This window comes from Aegilops tauschii, chromosome 7 (genome assembly GCF_002575655.3).
Source record: "Aegilops tauschii subsp. strangulata cultivar AL8/78 chromosome 7, Aet v6.0, whole genome shotgun sequence".
NCBI classification, from domain to species: Eukaryota; Viridiplantae; Streptophyta; class Magnoliopsida; order Poales; family Poaceae; genus Aegilops; species Aegilops tauschii.
The window spans coordinates 83,105,771-83,127,898 of record NC_053041.3 but is presented as its reverse complement, the minus strand read 5'-3'; the positions used below and the strand labels follow the sequence as shown (position 1 = coordinate 83,127,898).

General features: G+C 46.7%; 2 protein-coding genes and 1 non-coding gene across 5 annotated transcripts; 2 read left to right on the top strand and 1 right to left on the bottom strand.

Moving 5' to 3' along the window:
- The first annotated feature begins 8,178 nt into the window (after positions 1 to 8,178).
- LOC109785066 (glutamyl-tRNA reductase 3, chloroplastic) lies at positions 8,179 to 14,536 on the top strand. 3 transcript variants are annotated; one of them, XM_045231754.2, is made up of 5 exons: positions 8,179 to 8,875; positions 9,802 to 11,054; positions 11,408 to 11,489; positions 12,868 to 13,109; positions 13,212 to 14,536. In XM_045231754.2, the coding sequence occupies exons 4-5, from the start codon at positions 12,873 to 12,875 to the stop codon at positions 14,349 to 14,351; spliced, it is 1,377 nt and encodes a 458-aa protein (XP_045087689.1). In that variant the 5' UTR covers positions 8,179 to 8,875; positions 9,802 to 11,054; positions 11,408 to 11,489; positions 12,868 to 12,872; the 3' UTR covers positions 14,352 to 14,536. The 3 variants fall into 3 exon arrangements, with proteins under 3 accessions (XP_045087689.1, XP_073359009.1, XP_020199265.1); XM_073502908.1 differs by lacking the exon at positions 8,179 to 8,875 and having other exon boundaries at positions 9,392 to 10,617; positions 10,875 to 11,054; XM_020343676.4 differs by lacking the exons at positions 8,179 to 8,875; positions 9,802 to 11,054; positions 11,408 to 11,489 and adding an exon at positions 11,545 to 12,380.
- Positions 14,537 to 17,459: 2,923 nt separating this feature from the next.
- Positions 17,460 to 17,531, top strand: TRNAP-UGG (transfer RNA proline (anticodon UGG)). Its single transcript has one exon. It is a non-coding gene; the product is annotated as a tRNA-Pro (tRNA).
- A 10-nt stretch (positions 17,532 to 17,541) lies between these two features.
- Positions 17,542 to 20,111, bottom strand: LOC109785065 (dirigent protein 11). Its single transcript, XM_020343675.2, has 3 exons — positions 19,670 to 20,111; positions 19,264 to 19,456; positions 17,542 to 18,335 (listed from the first exon to the last, which is right to left on the bottom strand). Exons 1-3 carry the CDS (start codon positions 20,047 to 20,049, stop codon positions 18,330 to 18,332), a joined length of 579 nt encoding a protein of 192 aa, XP_020199264.2. The 5' UTR covers positions 20,050 to 20,111; the 3' UTR covers positions 17,542 to 18,329.
- Positions 20,112 to 22,128: the final 2,017 nt, after the last annotated feature.

Here is a 22,128-nt window from a genome sequence, read left to right as displayed (position 1 = left end):
CACATATAATATGAGAAATGCTACAGAGCTCCCACTCACTTTCTTGTAAAAACAGGCTTCTCCATAAGTCTGTGTAAACCCAAACGCTTTGATCATCTCATCAAAGCGAATGTTCCAACTCCGAGATGCTTGCACCAGCCCATAGATTGAGCGCTGGAGCTTGCATACTTTGTTAGCATTCTTAGGATCGACAAAACCTTCCGGCTGCATCATATACAACTCTTCCTTAAGGAAGCCATTAAGGAATGCCGTTTTGACGTCCATCTGCCATATCTCATAATCATAGTATGCGGCAATTGCTAACATGATTCGGACGGACTTCAGCTTCGCTACGGGTGAGAAGGTCTCATCGTAGTCAACCCCTTGAACTTGTCGATAACCCTTAGCGACGAGTCGAGCTTTGTAGATGGTCACATTACCATCCGCGTCCGTCTTCTTCTTAAAGATCCATTTGTTTTCTATGGCTCGCCGCTCATCGGGCAAGTCAGTCAAAGTCCATACTTCGTTTTCATACATGGATTCTATCTCAGATTTCATGGCTTCTAGCCATTTGTCGGAATCCGGGCCCGCCATCGCTTCTTCATAGTTCGAAGGTTCACCGTTGTCTAACAACATGATTTCCAGGACAGGGTTGCCATACCACCTTGGTGCGGAACGTGTCCTTGTGGACCTACGAAGTTTAGTAACTTGATCCGAAGCTTCATGATCATCATCATTAACATCCTCCCCAGTCGGTGCAGGCACCACAGGAACATTTTCCCGCGCTGCGCTACTTTCCGGTTCGGAAGGGGTGACTATCACCTCATCAAGTTCCACTTTCCTCCCACTCAATTCTTTCGAAGGAAACTCCTTCTCCAGAAAGGACCCGTTCTTGGCAACGAAGATCTTGCCTTCGGATTTGAGGTAGAAGGTATACCCAATAGTTTCCTTAGGGTATCCTATGAAGACGCATTTTTCCGACTTGGGTTCGAGCTTTTCAGGTTGAAGTTTCTTGACATAAGCATCGCATCCCCAAACTTTTAGAAACGACAGCTTAGGTTTCTTCCCAAACCATAATTCATACGGTGTTGTCTCAACGGATTTAGACGGAGCCCTATTTAAAGTGAATGCGGCAGTCTCTAAAGCATAACCCCAAAATGAGAGCGGTAAATCGGTAAGAGACATCATAGATCGCACCATATCCAATAGAGTGCGATTACGACGTTCGGACACACCATTTCTCTGAGGTGTTCCAGGAGGCGTGAGTTGTGAAACTATTCCACATTTCCTTAAGTGTGTACCAAACTCGTGACTTAAATATTCTCCACCACGATCTGATCGTAAGAATTTTATTTTCCTATCACGTTGATTCTCAACTTCACTCTGAAATTCCTTGAACTTTTCAAAGGTTTCAGACTTGTGTTTCATTAGGTAGACATACCCATATCTACTTAAATCATCAGTGAGAGTGAGAACATAATGATATCCTCCGCGAGCCTCAACACTCATTGGACCACACACATCGGTATGTATGATTTCCAATAAGTTGGTTGCTCGCTCCATTGTTCCGGAGAACGGAGTCTTGGTCATCTTACCCATGAGGCATGGTTCGCACGTGTCAAATGATTCGTAATCAAGAGACTCCAAAAGTCCATCTGCATGGAGCTTCTTCATGCGCTTGACACCAATGTGACCAAGGCGGCAGTGCCACAAGTATGTGGGACTATCGTTATCAACTTTACATCTTTTGGTATTCACACTATGAACATGTGTAACATCACGTTCGAGATTCATCAAAAATAAACCATTGACCAGCGGGGCATGACCATAAAACATATCTCTCAAATAAATAGAACAACCATTATTCTCGGATTTAAATGAGTAGCCATCTCGAATTAAACGAGATCCAGATACAATGTTCATGCTCAAAGCTGGCACTAAATAACAATTATTGAGGTTTAAAACTAATCCCGTGGGTAGATGCAGAGGTAGCGTGCCGACGGCGATCACATCGACCTTGGAACCATTCCCGACGCGCATCGTCACCTCGTCCTTCGCCAGTCTCCGTTTATTCCGTAGTTCCTGTTTTGAGTTACAAATATGAGCAACCTCACCGGTATCAAATACCCAGGAGCTACTACGAGTACTGGTAAGGTACACATCAATTACATGTAAATCACATATACCTTTGGTGTTGCCGGCCTTCTTCTTGTCCGCTAAGTATTTGGGGCAGTTCCGCTTCCAGTGACCACTTCCCTTGCAATAAAAGCACTCAGTCTCGGGCTTGGGTCCATTCCTTGACTTCTTCCCAGTAACTGGTTTACCGGGCGCGGCAACTCCCTTGCCGTCCTTCTTGAAGTTCTTCTTACCCTTGCCCTTCTTGAACTTAGTGATTTTATTCACCATCAACACTTGATGTTCTTTTCTGATCTCCCCTTCCGCTGATTTCAGCATTGAATATACCTCGGGAATGGTCTTTTCCATCCCCTGCATATTGTAGTTCATCACAAAGCTCTTGTAGCTTGGTGGAAGCGACTGGAGGATTCTGTCGATGACGGCGTCATCCGGGAGATTAACTCCCAGCTGAGACAAGTGGTTGTGCAACCCAGACATTCTGAGTATGTGCTCACTAACAGAACTGTTCTCCTCCATTTTACAGCTGAAGAACTTGTCGGAGACATCATATCTCTCGACCCGGGCATGAGCTTGAAAAACCAGTTTCAGCTCCTCGAACATCTCATATGCTCCATGTTTCTCAAAACGCTTTTGGAGACCCGGTTCTAAGCTGTAAAGCATGCCGCACTGAACGAGGGAGTAATCATCAGCACGTGATTGCCAAGCGTTCATAACGTCTTGGTTCTGTGGGATTGGTGCATCACCTAGCGGTGCTTCTAAGACATAATCCTTCTTGGCTACTATGAGGATGAGCCTCAGGTTCCGGACCCAGTCCGTATAGTTGCTGCCATCATCTTTCAGCTTGGTTTTCTCTAGGAACGCGTTGAAATTGAGGACAACGTTGGCCATTTGATCTACAAGACATAGTGTAAAGATTTTAGAGTAAGTTCATGATAATTGAGTTCATCTAATCAAATTATTTAATGAACTCCCACTCAGATAGACATCCCTCTAGTCATCTAAGTGAAACATGATCCGAGTTTAACTAGGCCGTGTCCGATCATCACGTGAGACGGACTAGTCAAGATCGGTGAACATCTCCATGTTGATCGTATCTTCTATACGACTCATGCTCGACCTTTCGGTCCTCCGTGTTCCGAGGCCATGTCTGTACATGCTAGGCTCGTCAAGTCAACCTAAGTGTATTGCGTGTGTTTCGAGGCCATGTCTGTACATGCTAGGCTCGTCAACACCCGTTGTATTCGAACGTTAGAATCTATCACACCCGATCATCACGTGGTGCTTCGAAACAACGAACCTTCGCAACGGTGCACAGTTAGGGTGAACAATTTTCTTGAAATTATTATAAGGGATCATCCTACTTTCTACCGTCGTTCTAAGAAAATAAGATGCAAAAACATGATAAACATCACATGCAATCAAATAGCGACATGATATGGCCAATATCATCATGCTCCTTTGATCTCCATCTTCGGGGCACCATGATCATCTTCGTCACCGGCATGACACCATGATCTCCATCATCATGATCTCCATCATTGTGTCTTCATGAAGTCGTCACGCCAACGATTACTTCTACTTCTATGGCTAACGCGTTTAGCAACAAAGTAAAGTAATTTACATGGCGTTATTCAATGACACGCAGGTCATACAAAATAATAAAGACAACTCCTATGGCTCCTGCCGGTTGTCATACTCATCGACATGCAAGTCGTGATTCCTATTACAAGAATATGATCAATCTCATACATCACATATATCATTCATCACATCTTCTGGCCATATCACATCACATAGCACTTGCTGCAAAAACAAGTTAGACGTCCTCTAATTGTTGTTGCAAGTTTTTACGTGGTTTGTAGGTTTCTAGCAAGAACGTTTTCTTACCTACGTATGACCACAACGCGATTTGCCAATTTCTATTTACCCTTCATAAGGACCCTTTTCACCGAATCTGTTCCGACTAAAGTAGGAGAGACAGACACCCGCTAGCCACCTCATGCATCTAGTGCATGTCAGTCGGTGGAACCTGTCTCACGTAAGCGTACGTGTAAGGTCGGTCCGGGCCGCTTCATCCTACAATGCCGCCGAAACAAGAAAAGACTAGTAGCGGCAAGAAGAATTGGCAAACTCAACGCCCACAACTGCTTTGTGTTCTACTCGTGCATAGTAACTACGCATAGGCCTGGCTCATGATGCCACTGTTGGGAATCGTAGCATAATTTTAAAATTTTCCTACGCTCACCAAGATGCATCTATGGAGTCTACTAGCAAAGAGGGGAAAGGAGTGCATCTACATACCCTTGTAGATCGCGAGCGGAAGCGTTTCAATGAACGTGGATGACGGAGTCGTACTCGCCGTGATCCAAATCACCGATGACCGAGTGCCGAACGGACGGCACCTCCGCGTTCAACACACGTACGGTGCAGCGACGTCTCCTCCTTCTTGATCCAGCAAGGGGAAAGGAGAGGTTGATGGAGATCCAGCAGCACGACGGCGTGGTGGTGGATGTAGCGGGTCTCCGGCAGGGCTTCGCCGAGCTTCTGCGAGAGAGAGAGAGAGGTGTTGCAGGGGAGGAGGGAGGCGCCCAAGGCTGTAGGTTGCTGCCCTCCCTCCCCCCTCCCTTTATATAGGCCCCTGGGGGGCGCCGGCCCTGGGAGATGGGATCTCCAAGGGGGGGCGGCGGCCAAAGGGGGGGAAGGGGTTGCCTTGCCCCCCAAGGCAAGGGGGAAGCTCCCCCCTAGGGTTCCCAACCCTAGGCGCATGGGGGGAGGCCCAAGGGGGGCGCCCCAGCCCACTAAGGGCTGGTTCCCTTCCACTTTCAGCCCACGGGGCCCTCCGGGATAGGTGGCCCCACCCGGTGGACCCCCGGGACCCTTCCGGTGGTCCCGGTACAATACCGGTAACCCCCGAAACTTTCCCGGTGGCCGAAACTTGACTTCCTATATGTAATTCTTCACCTCCGGACCATTCCGGAACCTCTCGTGACGTCCGGGATCTCATCCGGGACTCCGAACAACTTTCGGGTTTCCGCATACACATATCTCTACAACCCTAGCGTCACCGAACCTTAAGTGTGTAGACCCTACGGGTTCGGGAGACATGCAGACATGACCGAGACGCCTCTCCGGTCAATAACCAACAGCGGGATCTGGATACCCATGTTGGCTCCCACATGTTCCACGATGATCTCATCGGATGAACCACGGTGTCGAGGATTCAATCAATCCCGTATACAATTCCCTTTGTCAATCGGTATGTTACTTGCCCGAGATTCGATCGTCGGTATCCCAATACCTTGTTCAATCTCGTTACCGGCAAGTCTCTTTACTCGTACCGCAATGCATGATCCCGTGACTAACGCCTTAGTCACATTGAGCTCATTATGATGATGCATTACCGAGTGGGCCCAGAGATACCTCTCCGTCACACAGAGTGACAAATCCCAGTCTCGATCCGTGCCAACCCAACAGACACTTTCGGAGATACCCGTAGTGCACCTTTATAGTCACCCAGTTACGTTGTGACGTTTGGCACACCCAAAGCACTCCTACGGTATCCGGGAGTTGCACGATCTCATGGTCTAAGGAAAAGATACTTGACATTGGAAAAGCTCTAGCAAACGAAACTACACGATCTTTTATGCTATGCTTAGGATTGGGTCTTGTCCATCACATCATTCTCCTAATGATGTGATCCCGTTATCAATGACATCCAATGTCCATAGTCAGGAAACCATGACTATCTGTTGATCAACGAGCTAGTCAACTAGAGGCTTACTAGGGACACGTTGTGGTCTATGCATTCACACATGTATTACGATTTCCGGACAATACAATTATAGCATGAATAATAGACTATTATCATGAACAAAGAAATATAAGAATAACCATTTATTATTGCCTCTAGGGCATATTTCCAACACATAGGGCTTCCCTGCATTCGATAGACTCCATGTTAACTGGGTCGTCCACGCCTTGTATAACCAACGCTGAACTTCCCAAATAATTGCCATCGTGGTCTCTGCACACCACGGCTGCCGCCCCCCTACTGCCCGTTCTGACTGCTGCATCAACATGGATTTTCGCGTGTCCAGCAGGAGGTGCATGCGGACGCGTAGCTCGAGACCGAGCCACCACAGAGATTGGCTCAGTAGTTGGTTTTGTTTCGTTGATCAATTCTAGCTCCTTGATGTATCTTGTGGCAAATGAATGAACCGAGTGTGGGCTCCAAAAGATGCCTTCATGTATAGCCTTTCTTCTTGCCGACCAAACCGCCCACAGAGTTACTGCTAGCTTCACAAAGGACGCATGTGATAAGCACTCCATCTGAGCAAACAGCCATCGTTTTGCGTTTGTTTCCTCACTAGTCAATAGGGACTGTTCGATTTCTTCTTCCACCAGGACCCATGTGCATCTTGAGGTGGTGCACTCTAGGAGTGAGTGGCGCCATGAGTCTTGTGATCCGCATAATCCACATGCTGATGATGTTGACAGGCTGCTGCTCCGGAGATTGACCCGGACGCATTTTCCTGTATCGGGCCGATAAAACTGCGCGGCCCATATGTTTCTACCCAGCCGTTTGCGATAATGGGCGATGCCCTTCCACGTACGAGAGAGAGACATCGTCAACTAAAAAAAACGAATGTCTCAAAAAAAAAACTAAAAAAAACGAGGGAGAGAGAGAGATCGCTCCCGGCCGCTCGCCTTCCCATCTTCTCCTGTAACCGCTCCCGAAATCTAATCCCTCCTCTGGCACTAATGGCGGCGGCTGGATGCTCCCAGATGGCCGATGGCAAAAGCGACGGGGACAAGGGCGGCTCTGGTGCATGACGGCGTTGGTGATGGTGGAGAGCAGCGTCCGCAGCCGCGACTTTTTCAAGTGTGTCCTACCTCCACTGCGACGGGCGAAACTTCTAGCCATGAGGCTCGCCTCCCTCCCCTCCCCGCCGATGGTGAAGCGATTACATCGGCGACGGTGGCAAAGAGAATAGAAACACAGAGTCCTAGAGTCTACATCCGGAAGGCCGTCGACGGTCACCTCATAATCGCAAATCACGCAGCACATGTATGCATTTCTCAATTTCTCTCCATTTCTAATTAATTTTCAAAATACTTCTGTTGACTCTTTTTTTACCAATTCGTAATAGCACAAATCAATGTGAAGAAGTTTTATGAGCGAATAACTTCAGGATCGTTTGAGCGATTGAAGGACGCGGGGGTGGCACAGGCGAAGAAGCTGCTGCCAGTTATCTGCGGTGTCACTTTGATCAGCCTGAGCTCCTGGTTGGAAAGCATCAGGTTCCGGTATCGTGCCGCTGATGGGCACCACTCCGCTATAATCTACACTATTATTAAACAAGAGAACATCGTCAGGGGCGAACGAAAACTCTGCCATCCGGCGTCCCACACCGCGCCTGTTCACGGCTAAAATTACGGGCCTGCTCCCCAGTCCCCGCGTCTTCTCCTGGAAAAAAAAAGGAAGTACTACGCGCCTGTAGCCCGCATCTCTCGCGAAGTCCGCCCAACCCGCCGCCGCCGCCGCCCCGCCCGGTGCATGCCATCCCCGCCGCTCCTCCTACACGCCGCCGCCGCACACCTCTAGACGCCGGGCCGTGTATCGCGGGTCATCGTCTTCTACATCTACACTACTATTAAACAAGAGAACATCGTCAGGGGCGAACGAAAACTCTACCATCCGGCGTCCCACACCGCGCCTGTTCACGGCTAAAATTACAGGCCTGCTCCCCAGTCCCCGCGTCTTCTCCTGAAAAAAAAAGGAAGTACTACGCGCCTGTAGCCCGCATCTCTCGCGAAGTCCGCCCAACCCGCCGCCGCCGCCGCCCCGCCCGGTGCATGCCATCCCCGCCGCTCCTCCTACACGCCGCCGCCGCACACCTCTAGACGCCGGGCCGTGTATCGCGGGTCATCGTCTTCTACATCTACACTACTATTAAACAAGAGAACATCATCAGGGGCGAACGAAAACTCTACCATCCGGCGTCCCACACCGCGCCTGTTCACGGCTAAAATTACAGGCCTGCTCCCCAGTCCCCGCGTCTTCTCCTGGAAAAAAAAGGAAGTACTACGCGCCTGTAGCCCGCATCTCTCGCGAAGTCCGCCCAACCCGCCGCCGCCGCCGCCCCGCCCGGTGCATGCCATCCCCGCCGCTCCTCCTACACGCCGCCGCCGCACACCTCTAGACGCCGGGCCGTGTATCGCGGGTCATCGTCTGCTCCTCCTCTGCGGTCTCACCTCATAGCTCTGTTAGACTTGGGGGAGGAGGCGTCGATATGAGTCGCGAGCGAGCTCATGGAGCGGCCAGCCGGCTAGGCGGTGTCTACCTAGCCCCGGGAACACGTCGAACCACAGCAAGGGGCAGGGGAGGCTTGACATAACCGAGTTCGTCGGTCATGGCGGCAAACAGAGCCGGAGCTTGCGGAGCGGCGGTTACAGGTCGAGGATGAAGACTAAGAGAGAGGGGAAAGGAGGCAGGGATAACCACGAGGAGGTTCGTGCTTTCGGCAAGACTGGAGAAGGCAGGAGCACAATTAATCGACGACGGCGGCTTACGGATGGTGTCAGAGAAGACGACGTCGCGTGCTCTGTGCAGGGCGTCGCAACTCGATTCGTTCGGCGTGGAGGATCAAGAGGGCGTGGAGGCTCTCTCAGATGCTACGGCTTGTCAGGGATATACCGCTGGCCATGGCGCGTGGCGAAGAGGGAGTTCGATGATGAGCGGAGGGCGCACCAGATCGAGGCAGGTAACAAATGCATTGACTCTCCCCGGCGCATCGGCAGTTACATCTAGCGCACGCGGCCAGTGTGTCGACGGGCGGCTATAGGATGCGTGCGGCAGCCTGGGTGTTCGCGTTGTGGTGGCAGCGCAGTGCCGTGCACGCCAGTCAGTGCGTCAACGACCGGCTAGAAGAGGCGTGCGACAGCCTAGGCGTTCGCATTGTGGTTGCTGTGCAGTGTCGTACGGCCGGGACAACCAGGGCGCGCAGGGCCGGAGCCAGCTAGGTCGTTCGGCGGCCGGCGGATTTGGGGCGCTGCAGCCGCCCGGCATGCTGCGTGTGTGATGTTGTCGGCGTGTTGTGCATTAGTGTTGTCTGCGGCTGCCGGCAGGCTGTGCGCGCAGCTGGCCAGCGTGTGTGAGGTGCGTGTCTGTGGCTGCCGGCAGGCTGTGCGTGCGGCTTGCTTTGTTCAGGTACTGTTAAATTCAGGAGAGGAAGAGAACTCGAGTAGTGCTGTCAATTTCTGCATGCAATGTTGGTGATTCAGATTCAGCATGGATAAGTTTGTCATGGTTTTAATAAATAGGCATGATTGATTTTAGTTGCTAGAAGGAAAGGCAGTGATACAAATTTTATAATTAGGATGTCGTTTTGCACAGTTCTATCAAGTTATTTGCATTGTACAGTCACAATTCTAAGCTTAATCTTGTTAGCTATGTAGCATTGCAGATCAGGCTCTTTTTTCCTACCAGATCAATACCTTTGGTCAGATTTAGCTTATTTGATAGTAACAAAGAATAAATGGTGTGAATATAACAAATAATATGCGGTGGTGACCTATCAAAACTATTAATGTGCATTTTGCAGTTCCGATTTTTACAATTTCTATTCTTCCCTTCTGATCCACAGTTTGCTCTTCTAACACATAATACTATATATGCACATGCAGCCCTTTCAGTTGAGCTGAGTCCTGGTATCCTTGGAAACATTTTTGATGAAATCCAGGTAAGTTCAGCATGATAATCATTCCATTTCTGTTAAATTTGCAGCACCCCCTAAAAACTATTGCTATTAGATCTGAAGACGATGCACCCTGGTAATTTAAGCCAAAAAAGCTGGGTAATGCGTTTGGCATATTTTAACTGTGAATGAGGGACATCTTGTTAATCGTTAGCAGGCCCTCTAAAACATCTCCTTTTTATTATTTGCTTTAGCTGTTGGAGATGTTCTCACCGGTGAAGATCTATATGCTGTAAGTCTTATGATGTTGAATTTTCTTTTATGGATATTACTGTACAAAATGATGGCAGCTTTGGGCCTGCACCCACATGCTAATGTTCGCTGACTCTATGATAGACTGTCTTTGAGAACAATTTGACGAACCACCATGTATATAGCGAATAAGTTTCTTTACAAGTTGTTAATCCAGTTTTTATCTCTGATCTATTTACTAATACTGTTAAAAAAATGTTTGTTTGGATGCAATATGTTCTGAAAAGACCCTTGGCCATTACTCATTAGGTTTTGTCTCCACTCCTATTTCACTGTATGATGAAATAATTATGGATGTTTCTTGCAAATACTTGGTCATTAGGTGTCATAGTTGTTAATTTAGTGTTTGGAAGTAACCAGGGATACTAAAATTATCATTAGGTGTTGTTTCCATTCTTTATTGATCATATGGGGAAATCTATCTGACTTTTTCTTATTTCTGAAAGTTTATGATGATTTTGGGCATACCAAGCTTAAAGAAGATATCTCACAAGTAAGTTTGATATACTCTGGATACATCTTGATATGTATGATATCCTCACTGCTTTTAGGGTGACACTGTGAACTTGGGCTTTTTGGATGGAAAACAAGTTGATCCAAACCGACACCATGTATTCTTATGGATTTATGAGTCTTCTCACTGTAGTTAGAGCGTTCCTCTTGCGCAGAGCTTACTTTATTTTATGCTTTGTCAGTGTAATCTCCAATTTCATTCACATGTATACCATTACTCTTCTCATGGTCTTGCAGATGCATCGTGTCTAGCTTTTTAGCCTTACAAATTAGAGGTTTTGATTGATACATGCATATTATTGGAATATTTGGTGCTTTGAAAAGACTATGGGTGGAGTTAACAAACTGACTGAATGTATGAAAGAAATCCAAGACTCTTTGTCAGCTTCTCTTGGAGCTTCTGCTAATTTCAACAAGGTAATATTTAAGATTTATTACAATCTTGTATTTAATTATTTTATCTGAATCACTTACATCTATACTATTACACACAAAAAACTTGCATGATTAAACAGAGGAGGAACTTAAAGAATTGGAGTGAGCAGTGTGTGTCTGTTAGATCGATCTGTAAATCTTAGTCTACTTGCTGATTTCATAGGACTAATTCACTGGTGCACGGTGAATGCTCTAGCATACACAGGTAGATTTTCCCATATAATTGTAATATTAGTCAAGACGTGCATTGCACGTGCACGCTTACTAGTTAATGATAATAACCCCAACCTCTGCAACTACCCCAGTGACAACGTAAGCAATACTCCACTGTTCAGGGGACTGCAAAGACGAGAAAGGCATCAAGGGCTGAAGTCTTCATCAACAAATACACCTCCTGGCTCCCCACATAATTAAGAGGTTCGCCATCATCCTTGTTCTTCAGAACATAGTGGTTGGATCTTCCAATTGATAAAAGTGCATCTACTTAATATTCATTTTTCATACTTCTACAATACCGATTTATCAATAGTTTGTATTTGTCTGATCAGCCGCGCGGCAACGCGCGCCTTTATGTTCTACTCCCTCCGTCCGGAAATATTTGTCGGAGAAATGAATGTATCTAGATGTATTTTAGTTTTAGATACATCCATTTTCATACATTTTTGCGACAAGTAATTTCGGACGGAGGGAGGGAGTAGTATTTTAGAGAAGTAGAGCACGAGGGCCTCGTGGAATAATAAAACTGTGGCGGTAGAAAACGGGGAGAGCTGACCGTAGACCGAGCCCGAACCCCGAAGCGCGTGGCGTTGTGCGCGGCACACGCCATACCGCCGCCGGCACCACACCGGGTCACCACCAACCGCCGTCCCCCTCCGGCTTCAAAAGCTCCAGCCTTTCTTCCTTCCCACTCGTCCTCCCACCAGCCCGAGGCGAAAACCAATTCCACGTCCCCTCCGCCCTCCTCTCCACAGCCCGCGGAGCCCAAGAACTCCGAGACACATCAACCGGTTATCCACGGCTATTGGCCTGCATCAGTCTGGTCTGCAGAGAGAGGAGAAGCCTGCTGCATTCCTCGCCTGATGATGGCGAGCACCAGCACGGCCTCCGCGACGGCCGTGGCCGGCGCGTTCGCCGCCGCCGGTGCCCACAGGCCGCGGGGCTCCGCTGCCTGCCCGAGGGCGCCCGCCGGCGGGCGGCAGCGGCTGTCCTGCGTGGTGCGGTGCGACGCCGGCCCGGGGGTCCAGGCCCAGGCGGCGGCCAAGGCGGCCAGCGTCGCCGCGCTCGAGCAGTTCAAGATCTCCGCCGACCGTGAGTTCCTTGCCTCCCTGCTCTTCCCCTCTCTTCCTCCCCGCCTCGAATTGGCTGCTGTCGATGCGATTCCTGTAATCACGCGATGTATAATCTCGTTTGGCGGTGCGCGAATTGAGGGATCTTTGCGGTGGGTGCTCTTTCGTCGCGGTGGGAGTTGGTCAACAATTTTTCCGAAAGTTGGGGGTTGGTCAACATTTTCGGTGTACTGACCAGTAGGTGGGAATTGGACATTTTCCAAGTGTATATTAGCACAGGAAAGCTTGTTTCCCTTGTCGTTTTACTCTGCAGTTGGAGTCTATTACTAACATAATGCACATTCGGAACATGCTTCATTTCTGTATTACAAGCATGCATACATCAGGATCTTCAAAATTTTCAAGAGTTTATGATGACTTGCAGTTTGATTTCAGTTGTATTATCTCATAAAATTAGAAACTTCTGCGCCTCTTTCAGGCATCTGACAATGTTTTGTTTTCACTATCAGGCTACATGAAAGAAAAGAGCAGCATTGCTGTAATAGGTCTCAGCATACACACAGCACCGGTTGAGATGCGTGAGAAGCTCGCGGTCGCAGAAGAGCTATGGCCCCGTGCCGTTGCAGAGCTAACCAATCTTAATCATATTGAAGAGGCTGCTGTTCTTAGCACCTGCAACCGAATGGAAATTTATGTGGTCGCTTTATCCTGGAACCGAGGCATTAGAGAAATAGTAGATTGGATGTCAAAGGTAAGGGTTCTTTTATCAACTGATCATTTGCTTGTCTTTTGTTGTTGTTCAAGAACACAGTTTGGGGTAGAAGCTCTAACGCAGCACTTCTTATTTTTGCAGAAAAGCGGGATCCCTGTTTCCGAGCTCAGGGAGCACCTCTTCATGTTGCGTGACAGCGATGCAACGCGCCATCTGTTTGAGGTTTCTTCTGGGCTTGACTCTTTGGTTCTTGGAGAAGGACAGATACTTGCTCAGGTTAAACAGGTTGTCAGAAGTGGGCAAAACAGTGGAGGCTTGGGGAAGAACATTGATAGGATGTTCAAGGATGCAATCACAGCAGGAAAGCGTGTCCGCAGCGAGACTAACATATCATGTGGCGCTGTGTCGGTTAGTTCAGCTGCGGTTGAATTAGCCCTGATGAAGCTTCCAAAGTCTGAATGCTTGTCAGCTAGGATGCTTTTGATTGGTGCTGGCAAAATGGGGAGGTTAGTGGCCAAGCATTTGGCTGCAAAAGGATGCACGAAGGTTGTTATTGTGAACCGCTCGGTTGAAAGGGTGGATGCCATCCGTGAAGAGATGAAAGGCATCGAGATTGTGTACAGGCCTCTGACAGAGATGTATGAAGCTGCCGCCGATGCAGATGTCGTGTTCACGAGCACCTCATCTGAATCTCCATTGTTCACCAAGGAGCGCGCAGAAGCACTTCCTCCTGTTTCTGGTGCCCTTGGCGGTGTTAGGCTTTTCGTTGACATATCCGTCCCGAGGAATGTCAGCGCCTGCGTGTCTGATGTTGGCCATGCGCGAGTGTACAATGTTGATGACCTGAAAGAGGTGGTGGAAGCCAACAAGGAAGACCGGCTAAGGAAAGCAATGGAGGCCCAAACAATCATTTCAGAAGAACTGAAACGGTTCGAGGCTTGGAGGGACTCGATGGAGACCGTTCCAACCATCAAGAAGCTGAGATCATATGCCGATAGGATCAGGGCTTCAGAGCTTGACAAGTGCCTGCAGAAGATCGGAGAAGATGCTCTCACCAAGAAAATGAGAAAATCCATCGAGCAGCTCAGTACCGGCATAGTGAACAGACTTCTCCACGGCCCATTGCAGCACCTGAGATGTGATGGCACTGACAGCCGCACCCTTGATGAAACACTCGAGAACATGCACGCCCTCAACAGGATGTTTGGCCTCGACACCGAGAAGGCGGTCATGGAGCAGAAGATCAAGACAAAGGTGGAGAAACAGCAAACCCAAAACTGAGATCAGCGGTCTAGTTCCTGCCTGTAGATCTACATATACTCCCAATCTGTCCTGACTCTAATTCCAATTTTGTTTAACCATCTCTTACTGGGCCCTCCTTGGTGAGTTCGTCCATTGTATAGTGAATTAGCGCCTGCCATTGCAGGCGCCAAATATGTTGAGACAGCAAAATGTTTGTACTCCACAACAGCTTTTGTGCATTATCATGGATATTGTGGCATGGCCTCTTTGATTCATAGGCAAAGCGGAGGAGGAAATGTAGAAATAGAAAAAAAAAACTTTAGTGGCAATATTCATCTAATGATAATGAATGATTCAGAGAAAAAAATTTGATGGATTTTCCCTTTGGTTTGAGTTTCAAAGAAACAACAAAGCATTTACAATCCACCCTAATTCTCCTTTTTTTATTCCTATGTAAAAAACAAGGCAAATGCCATAAGTTTCATAATAACAATCTAATATTGTCTTTGCATGTGTATTAAACTTAATTTGATTATTTTTGGGGATTTTTGTGTTTTTCCCATTCCTGCAAATCAATCACTCAATCCCGCAAAGTTCCTGTGTTTACATAATCCTCTGTTTTACAAATCAAGTGAAGGACAAACCCCATCAATTTTTTACGTGCCACTAATGCAATTCCTGCAGCATTTAACTCTTAAAACCTGAGAGACCGGCCTCCTCGTTGCATCTGTACACACTGAAATTATTCATGGATTGCCACTGCTGCGCAATGTGGTAACTGATTTCAGTCTTGTTAAATCTCTTTGTCATCGTCCAACATTATTTTCCCTGCATTTCTTTTTTCTGTAGGCTCTTTTGCATGCTTCTATCTCTTGCCTCAAAAAAGTTGTTGTAGACTGGGTTGCTTTCATTGATCTCGAGGATTCAACTGCCAGCGAGTTTGAACAACTCATAGTATGTAGCATGTTTAGTCTTTAATCTGTACCGTATATTTCCTTGCATGTCTGTGGTTTAATCTTGCAGGCACCTGATGCTTACAACACAGCATGGAGTTTATTGAGGGTGAGGATTTTATGCCCTTAAAAACATTTCCATGTTTATAATTTCGTACTTGTCTGACTATTTTTCATTCCAGAGTGCAGATGGTGTTTTAGTACCTGGTGGCTTTGAAGATAGAGGTGTGAAAGGCAAAATGATGTCTGCTAGTGCTAGGTTCCCCTATCTCGGCATATGTCACGATATACAATCGGCTGTATTAATTCGAATATTGAATCTCCCTTGCAAATCTCAATTTGGAAGAGGAATGAAGGGGAACAGGAGGAGGGCCAAGGCAGGAAGAGAGGTATAGAGTAGGTTTTTCTTCTTCTTGAAAAACAACTGAGGCAGAGGGAAACGGTTCTTAATATGAGGGCATTGAGATGTCTGTAATCCACACATAAGTTCCATGAACCATCCTTCTTCTGATCACTCCCTGCCTCTGCATTTTTGCAACTTGCTGATCACGTTCTTCTGTTCTGGATTGTAACGGTAGGGACGCAGATTCAGTGCCCAACACTTGACACCAGAGGAATCGTGTGATGGAAATCCCTCTGTGGTGGTAGTCCTTGCGGCTCCTCAAAGGAAGATGCAAATTCAGTTAACGGAGACTGAATATGAACAGGAATAAGTGTAGTAAGTCTCGGGCTCGTGCTTGTCTTTGACATAACACAGATGCACCAAATGGCCGATAGCACGTTGTTGGCCAAGTGTTCCAAGTTGAGTGGTACTCGTAGTTACCGGAGCACATTCAGAAGTATCAAGGCATATGCCACAGAGTGTAACTGTTCGTTGGTGGCCAAGTGTTTCAAGTGTGACCTCGCGACCACTTCTCTTGGCTTTGAGGATAAGAGTGCACCATCATATGTCTGCAAGCTTGATAAAGCCTTGTATGGTTTGAAACAGGCGCCCAGAACATGGTATTCACGGTTAAGTATGAAACTCCAATCACTTGGCTTTGTTCCATCAAAATCTGACACCTCCCTGTTCATTTATAACAAGCATAAAACATCCATATTTGTTTTGATATATGTTGATGATATCATTGTCACTAGCTCTTCTGATGGAGCCGTGACAACATTGCTTAAGGATTTAGGCTCTGATACCATGTAGAAATTATGGAAGCGTCTCAGTCTCCATACATGGAGACCCGCAGTGTATATATTGATTGGGGGGATCGGTACAGGAGATGGCAGCGTCGAGGCTAACCACCAAGAGATATTACAGGAGGGTTTTAGGAGATAAGAGAGATAAACATAAAAAGAGTAAATCTCCTAACTACTATGCCGTGAGCCTCAAGGACACGCCAACCTGCACAATATATGTTTAACAGTGATGAGAAAGGATCGTGGCTGGTTCTGATCACTCCCTGACTCGGCATTTCTGCAACCTGCTGCTCAATCTGTTCTTCTGTTCTGGGTTGTAACGGTTCGGACGCAAATTCACTGGCCGGGCACTTGGCACCAGAGGAATTGTGTGATCGGAATCCTTCTTTGGCTGCAGTCCTTTCGGTTCCTCAAAGGAAGATGCAGATTCAGTTAACGGAGACTGAACATGAACAGAAATAAGCGCAGTCAGTCTCGAGCTTGTGCTTGTCTTTGACATAACACAGATGCACCAAATGACAGATAGCACGTTGCTGGCCAAGTGTTTCAAGTTGAGTGGTACTGTAGTTACCAGAGTACATTCAGAAGTATCAAGGCATATGCCACAGAGTGTAATTGTCCGTTGTTGGCCAAGTGTTTCAAGTGTGACCTCGCGACCACTTCTCGCGCGCCATAAGATGAAGACCCAGCACTGGTCACCATTTTCCGGGTCATCGCCACCGCTTCTTCCTGCAAACCAGCGAGAAGACGGGCAAACGGTCACACACCGCTCCCATAAAATCCTCCCACACCGTCGCGTTTGAACATGCGCGTCGGTCCTTTGTGCGGCGGCACCACCGTGGTGTCCACCCAGGGCTCCGACTGACATGACAGGCCCGAAAATAAGGCTCACACTTCAGGCGCCCTTCCATGCCATTTTCTATTTTCTTTAAGTGAAGTTTGCGTCAGTTTAGCCTAATTAGGGAATCTACTCAATTAATAGTTCTGTTAATTAAATGACAACTAAGGGCGTTTGGTCTAGTGGTATGATTCTCGCTTTGGGTGCGAGAGGTCGCGAGTTCGATTCTCGCAACGCCCCCTCCTTTTTTGTTTTTATTTCTTCACTTCTCACCTCTAATTGCTAGGTAGGCTGCAACTTCTATTAGCTCACACTAGACCCATCTAAAATATGCCCTCCAAAGTTTTCTCTGCAACTGAAACAAATCACATTATATGCGATCTTGTTTCTCTCCTCTTTATTAATCAAGTTTGCTAGCATGTTGTATGTGTTACAAATTTAGTTTCTCTACAACTGAAAACGAGCCACAATATGTGCACAGTTTCTGTTTAAAGACATTGTTTCCATCTTATTAGGGCCCTTGATGTAAAATGCTTCTTGGATAAACACTGTTAAGTGTATGAACGATAGTTGTCTTGTGTTCCTTGATTTATTACGCTTTATGTATTCATATATTATATATTTATATGCCCGTGGCATGATTATACACAGAAATCATAATACAATTCTTTGGGGACAACAGTTTCTCAAACAAACAAGCTTCACTATTTTGCAAAGCATATCCAAGACATTACATAGATACCAACAAACAGATGGGTTGACATGGATTAAGGACTGGACATCCACCATGCTATAAACCCACATCTTATTTTGAATGAAAGATAGAAAGAGGGTATGCTAATGCATACTCTCGTGACACCATGCTATAAACCCACATCTTATTTTGAATGAAAGATAGAAAGAGGGTATGCTAATGCATACTCTCGTGACACAAGCGGACCACATTAACGATCCATCACGCCGCAAGAAACTGTGCAAATACATTGTTTCCATCAAATTCCTCACGCCGGCTTTATTTTCCAACAAACGAGCTGCGCCTCAAGCCTGTAGAAAAATAAGTGAAAACATGGCTTGTGTCATGTCATGTGTGCGTACATAAAGCTTTGTTACTTGATATGCAACCCACTACAAATTAAATGTGTAAAAAATGCATTTTGGTTAGTTAAACATGACTAATCTTCTATATCTAAATAGCTAGCATCGACTAACCTATTTCTCTCAACATGCAAGCATGTCACATCAGCATGGATCATATAATGGAAAAGGTCCACCTTAGCATGCAATCATGCATAGGATAAAACCCACCTCAACGTGCAAACATGCATGTGAATTTTCATTATATTATGGTGGATTTTTTAAAATTATTTACAAATATGCAATAATCAAACACAATTAATCATATGTATTTTCAGTTTTAGGTCTAAGCTACGAAGTTACGATGGTGTGCATGCATGGTGTGGTACTGGGAAATGCGCGTGAATGGAGGTGCGGATCGGTGCCTCCTCCATGACTCCATCCCTCTAGGTCCACCTCAGTATGCAATCATGCATAGCATAATTAAAACACACCTAAACATGCATGCAAATTTTTATTATATTATGATACATACATATATATACATATATATATATATATATATATATATATATATATAATTATTTTCAAACATACAATAATCAAACACAATTAATCATATGTATTTTACTGTTTTAGTTCTAATATTATTTAACCCAAATATCCATTCTCCCATATTAAATCTCAGTGAAATATATTGCAGAACATACCCACAACAAAGTGAGGGGTATCATCTAGTGTTGTTGAAACTAGAACGTGATTTAATGCATTTGCACTGCATGTGCACAAATTTCTTAATGTATTGCATATTTAGTAGGGCTATCTAATGTCATATTGTTTTCCCTTCAAAAAGTAGAACATTACAATTTGGATACAAACTTATGGGAATTATACTTACAGGTTGTGGAATCGTGTAGCGTACACGGATATTAAGTTCTTTAATACCATCTTCCCAAGTAGAGGCAGGATGCCTTGTGAAACTTATTATACCCTGTGCCATAATGAATTGACCAGTCCCACCGACAATGGACCACTGACCATTTTCCAAACCCGCCGTTATGCCAATCACCTGAAGGGTAGACCCTGCAAACCTGTTTCATGTGCAAGATAGCAAGTTCCGCCACAAGGTTAGAATTGTATGTAGCTTTGAACAAATGTACAACTATTAATATGTGCATGTACACCAGTAAGATGTGTAAAATCCTTAGCTACAAGTATAATAGAGGCAAGCACATAACTTCAATGTCGCGGGCAAAAGAACTCACGAAATATACCGAGATATTCACAAATAGAGAACATATTACCTTCCTTGCTCAAACTCTATGTTATGAGTCATGTACCATCTATTATCCTTGGTTAAACCAGCCTGGACATGCACGCCTTGTGCACGCGCAACAACGGTATCTTTGGAATTTGTTGTCTCAGTAAGAGTCCAGTCATGGACTATCGTCGTCCCAAACCCAAAAGGAAAAGTTGTTGCGGCCAAGGTTTCTTCATTGCGATTTGGCGTGTTTGGTCCATCAACAAATTGGTGTAAGAACAAGTGCAAGTTAACCTCGGTCATACAAGGGATCTGACACCCCTGAAGAGGTACAGTCCCATTGTAGGGGTTAGAAGTGGCCTGGATTTGAGGTAGCACGATGACTAGACAAACAAAGACGACGAATGGACTAGCCATGGTCATAATTGTTTGCAAGAAGGGGAAAAGGGAGCTCAGTGAGCTAGTAGAAGGGTGGGAAGTTGTGTCTCCCTGTGTTTTGTGAGAGAATAGGAGGGTAAAGGTGTCGTATATATAGAAAGCTTGGAGTGGTAGTGCCCACCTTGGATGACTTTGTCTTAGACGTTTAATTAGTTTCGGGTTGGCATTCAACACCCTATGCAAGTAGGACTTGAAATCCAACCAAGGATGAACAGGACTGCATACCGATGGCTCACAAGTCCACTGGCAAAATTCATTACATTTTCTGAAATCAATTGTACATCGACTGAATTAAATGTCACAGATCCTTCTGGAAAAACTAACGGTGAGATAGCAGAGACTAGAGGCCACCGTGTCGACAACGTTCTTACTCAAAGTTATATCTATAGGTTACGAACTTACGATGGTGTGGTACTGGGAAGTGCGCGTGAATGGACGTGCAGATCGGTGTCTCCTCCACGACTCCATCCCTCTAGTCTAGGTCGTCATCTTGATGGTTGTTCTGTTCACAGTCACGAATGCATGCCCCGTCTCCATCGTTCACACACTTAACAACGTACATATATACTGCACTTACGTCTATGTATAGTACACTCACGTAAGGTGCATGCATGCATTCGAACCTCAGCCTGGTGGAGCACGTATGCTTGCTGGACTAGGTCATGAATGAGTGCATGGCTCGTCTTGATAGTTCACACAGTGGCACTTTATAACAAGAAAATCTTGATTGCAGCACAGAAAAATCAATGGAGTGCACCATTTGATTGTACTACATAGGTGTTCCAAAAATACAGAAGAAATCTAGAGACAGGGCATGGTGATGTTTATTACAAAAATGGTTGCATTGTCAAAATTAAATTCCTTTTTTTAGAAAAGGAGGATGACCCCCGGCCTCTGCATCTGGAAAATGCATGCGGCCACTTTATTGATTATTCTCGAGGACCTTACAAAGTATTACAACAATATACCTGAATCCGCCATCTTGGCAACATATGCTACTACTCCTATCCATATGATGAAGGGGTGCTAGCTGGGCCAAATACCCAGACCACTCACCTAAGCCCATCATCAAAAGCCAGAAACCCCAGCCGAGCCACATACCGGGTATGGGGCATAAACTGGTCTGACGCACTCACATATGTCGTCGCCGTCATCTTCCACAGGTCCGTCTTCAGAGCAAATATTGAGGCTTCTACCTTGTCAGGCCACTCTGCCATCGACGCCACCATGACGCCAGACAACTACCTCCTCCTACGCGAGTCCATCACCGCCCATCGGGCGCCGAGTCTCCACTGCGCCACGCCGCCGAGATCCGCCATCATCAATGTGTAGGATGAAGCACCGCTCCACCAAAAAAGCCGCCCGCTGGTCCCTCGATCCCGTGTACGCCTCCAAGAATGACACCCCCAAGGAGGAAACGGCACCAACGCGCCGCCGTCATCCGATCTACTGATCCAATGACGCCCCCTTAGTTGTTGGATGACACCGGTAGCCTGTTCAAACGAGGCATTCATGTCATCCTGCAACCTCGTCCAGATGGAGATCTGATCCATCTGGCTATGGATGATCGCATGCATGCGCCTGTAAGAGTCGTTGCCTACCCGCGAGACATTTTTCCAGGCCGCCGTGGCGCGGCGGGACATCTCCGTTGCATTCGCGGCGCCGCGGGACATCTCTGCTGCTTCCGCGGCGCGGCCAGACCAGTCTGCTGCATCGACGGCGCGGCAGGACCTCCGTGCTGCTTCGGCGGCGCGGCGGGACCTCTGTGCTGCTACTTCCACGCGACAGGACATGTTGGCTGCTTTTGCGGCGAGGCGGGACATCTCTCGTGCCTCCGCTTCCATGCTCGCTTCTCCATGGTGGTAATCTCTCGACCCGGAACTCACGCTGGCCATGGCAGACGCAAGGGAAGGATGCTGAATGACTTGTTTGTTTTTGTGGATGAGGAGTTGAGGAGGAATGTGCAGTCATCTTGGCATAGTAGTATTTATAACCGAGTACTAATACACTCCTAAGTGGGAAACCGTTTAGGTTGTGATCGGTGTGAACATGTTTGAAATTAAA

Excerpts from the sequence above, each read along its gene's own strand:
- LOC109785065 (XM_020343675.2), bottom strand. The coding sequence starts at position 20,049 with ATGACCATGGCTAGTCCATTCGTCGTCTTTGTTTGTCTAGTCATCGTG. Across the intron at positions 19,457-19,669 it reads ATAGAGTTTGAGCAAGGAAG|GTTTGCAGGGTCTACCCTTC; the intron begins GTAATATGTTCT and ends CACATGAAACAG.
- LOC109785066 (XM_020343676.4), top strand. The coding sequence starts at position 12,152 with ATGATGGCGAGCACCAGCACGGCCTCCGCGACGGCCGTGGCCGGCGCG. Across the intron at positions 12,381-12,867 it reads GTTCAAGATCTCCGCCGACC|GCTACATGAAAGAAAAGAGC; the intron begins GTGAGTTCCTTG and ends TTTCACTATCAG. Across the intron at positions 13,110-13,211 it reads TAGTAGATTGGATGTCAAAG|AAAAGCGGGATCCCTGTTTC; the intron begins GTAAGGGTTCTT and ends TTATTTTTGCAG.